This window comes from Merops nubicus, unplaced genomic scaffold (assembly GCF_000691845.1).
Source record: "Merops nubicus isolate BGI_N331 unplaced genomic scaffold, ASM69184v1 scaffold10958, whole genome shotgun sequence".
Taxonomy (NCBI): domain Eukaryota; kingdom Metazoa; phylum Chordata; class Aves; order Coraciiformes; family Meropidae; genus Merops; species Merops nubicus.
Genome location: NW_008627964.1, coordinates 10,500 through 13,073, shown reverse-complemented (window position 1 = coordinate 13,073; position 2,574 = coordinate 10,500). Strand labels below are relative to the sequence as shown.

General features: G+C 46.0%; 1 protein-coding gene across 1 annotated transcript in view; it reads left to right on the top strand.

Annotated features, from left to right (window-relative positions):
• Positions 1-259: 259 nt before the first annotated feature.
• LOC103778916 (lysosomal acid lipase/cholesteryl ester hydrolase-like) overlaps positions 260-2,574 on the top strand; it is a 9,717-nt gene continuing 7,402 nt past the window's right edge. The window contains 2 exon segments of the mRNA XM_008946533.1: positions 260-391; positions 2,485-2,574. The exon segment at positions 2,485-2,574 is cut by the window's right edge and continues 27 nt beyond it. Of these exon segments, the coding sequence (XP_008944781.1) occupies positions 260-391; positions 2,485-2,574 (222 nt within the window).

Here is a 2,574-nt window from a genome sequence, read left to right as displayed (position 1 = left end):
TCACATGTGAGAGAGAGAGGAAGGAACTCATGGCACAAACTAGCACTGATATCATGCAAGCACAAGTGGAGTTGGTTCCACATATGCCAGCAGCCTTTGAGTCCCTCCTCACACAAATACCTAGCCTGGCAGCTTCCTGGGGAAAACGGACATAGGGCAACTTTCAGGACACTCCCCACTTGGGTCTTCCTGTGGAATTCCACACCGCTCTCTTCCTAACACAAACATCTTTGCACATGCTCTTTCACACAGCTCCAAGATGTGGTGGCTCCTCATGCTGCTCTGCTCCCAAGGAATTACCTTTTCAGCAGGTTTCACAACACCCTCCACTCTGAATTCAGACACAGATCACTACAGGAAGACTCGCAACCCTGAATGCTTTATGAATGTTGTAAGTTGGGTCACTGTCTCTCCCTCTCTTTCTAAGGCACCTCTCCAAATATCACTGCCACATCACTAACAGTCCCTGTCAGGGGACGAAAAGTATGGCCCCTTCAAATGGGTCCCTCCAGCATTGTGGTAGAGGGCACCTGCCTAGAAGAAACCTTGATGTTCCTATCCAAACAGTCTGAGCTGCCATAGAAAGGAATTCCTTTGCAGTGGAAACAAAGGCTGGTTTCTAGTCTCAAGTGAAGCAAAGTCCTACTCTTCTGTAACCACCCCTTTGCTCTGTACAGTGGTGAGGGAGAATGAATCTCTTCTTCAAACTGCAGATTCTCACAACACAAAGTAATCCAAGACCCCTTGCTCAGAATCACAAAAGATTTCATCATAATAGTGATGGTGCTGTGAGTGGGCCTGTAATACAAGATACATCCTACCTGGCTTGCCTAACCATACTGTGTCAAGAAAGTGTTCATTATGGCCCAAACCCCTCATCTTTTAGAACTACCTTATTCAGGTAGTTTTATGTTTACTCTCTAGAAAGGTACAACCTATATCAGCCTTGTAAAATATGATAAACTATCTCCCAAAAGAGATCCCAACCACTCAATAGGTCTTCTGCTAATCACTTACACAACTGGAAAGGGCATTATCATTAACAGCCAGACAAGCAACCAAACTCCTCCCTCCACTCTTATATCATACATCAAAGATCCAAGGTGGGCCACCACTAGAGGAATTAATAGACCAATTAATTCACTCACAACACATGACATAGCAAAGAAGGGAGTGAGTCAACTCTAAAACCAGGACATGAGGGAAGGAAGGACCCAGGAAACCAGTCCAACCACAATCATATAGTAACTTCCAGGAGAGAGATTCATGATCTTTTTGTGCCACCCTGGAAACTCCACTTCCTATGAATAGTCAGGGAACCCTTTCAATAGTCAGCACCTACCTACAGCACACCCACTGCATAAACAAGCCTCCCAACCCAATTACTAACTGTAATGGGAGTCAGTTCTTATAGAGGTGGCTTCTTGCCTCACCTCCAAGTTAATGTGGAAGGAGGGAGCACCTGGCAGTGATCTCCTAATCAGTTCCCACCCAAGGCTGGCCAGACCCCGGGTGAAAACCAATCAGGAGGGTCTTTCTTGCCTGGTTGTGGACACCATCCATATGCTAACCCTCACTCAGGGCTGGAGGATTAACCCCAGCACTTCATCAGGGTTCTGCTTTGTCCCATAATATGTCACCACATACCAGACACCTACCACCTAAGGAGTTCTGAAGAAGAGCTCTATGCATCTTCTTACAACACCTCTTATATTATTCTCAGCCACGGGCCCTGTGCCAGGGGCCTTGCACATTCACACTGTCCAGCCTGGTAACCCTCTAAAGCAGCATGGCTTTATCTGAGCTGTTTAATGGTATCATCCCCAAAGCCTAAAATAATAAAGATGCAACAAGGAAAACTGGTGGAGAGCAGTGAGATGCTTAGGGAAAAGTTACTCCCAGAACAGTCCAAACACACAACAGCACATACAAGCAAGCTGAAGGGCCCAGGAACAGTCTAATTTACTGCACAGGTGAACTTTGCCATCCTCCATCTCTTATAAACCTGGGTAGTGCTTGGGCACTGCTGCTACAGCAATTACTAGCTAGCCAAAGCCTAAGCAATATGGGGTACGTGTGGAAAGCTCCAACTATAGGTGCTTCAACCTGAGCCAACGCAGCTCTTGGAATTTCAGTTTGAGAGATACAGCATTAAAGACCATAGACAAACCACATCACACAGGCACGGCTCAACTGCTCTCACTGCTTTTTGCATCCTCCAGCCTCCATGTTATAGCATATACCTGATCATCCCCAAAAAGGAGAGGCACGGGTTATGCTGTCCTGCAGGAATCTCTTTTGGCTCCCTTCCTACCCGTATAACAAAAGCAGTAGAGAAAGAGCTAGTGGTATGTTACCACATTCATCTTCCTAGCGTTCATGGCTAACTTCATATTCTTGGAGAGAAGCAGCCTCTAGACACCTTCTCCATCCATCTCTACACTCTAAATGCACATTAACAAGCTCTCCTTTGGCTTCCCACAGAGTGAAATTATCAGATATCATGGATACCCCAGCGAGGAATATGAAGTGACCACGGAAGATGGGTACATTCTTGGTGTTTTCAGAATTCCT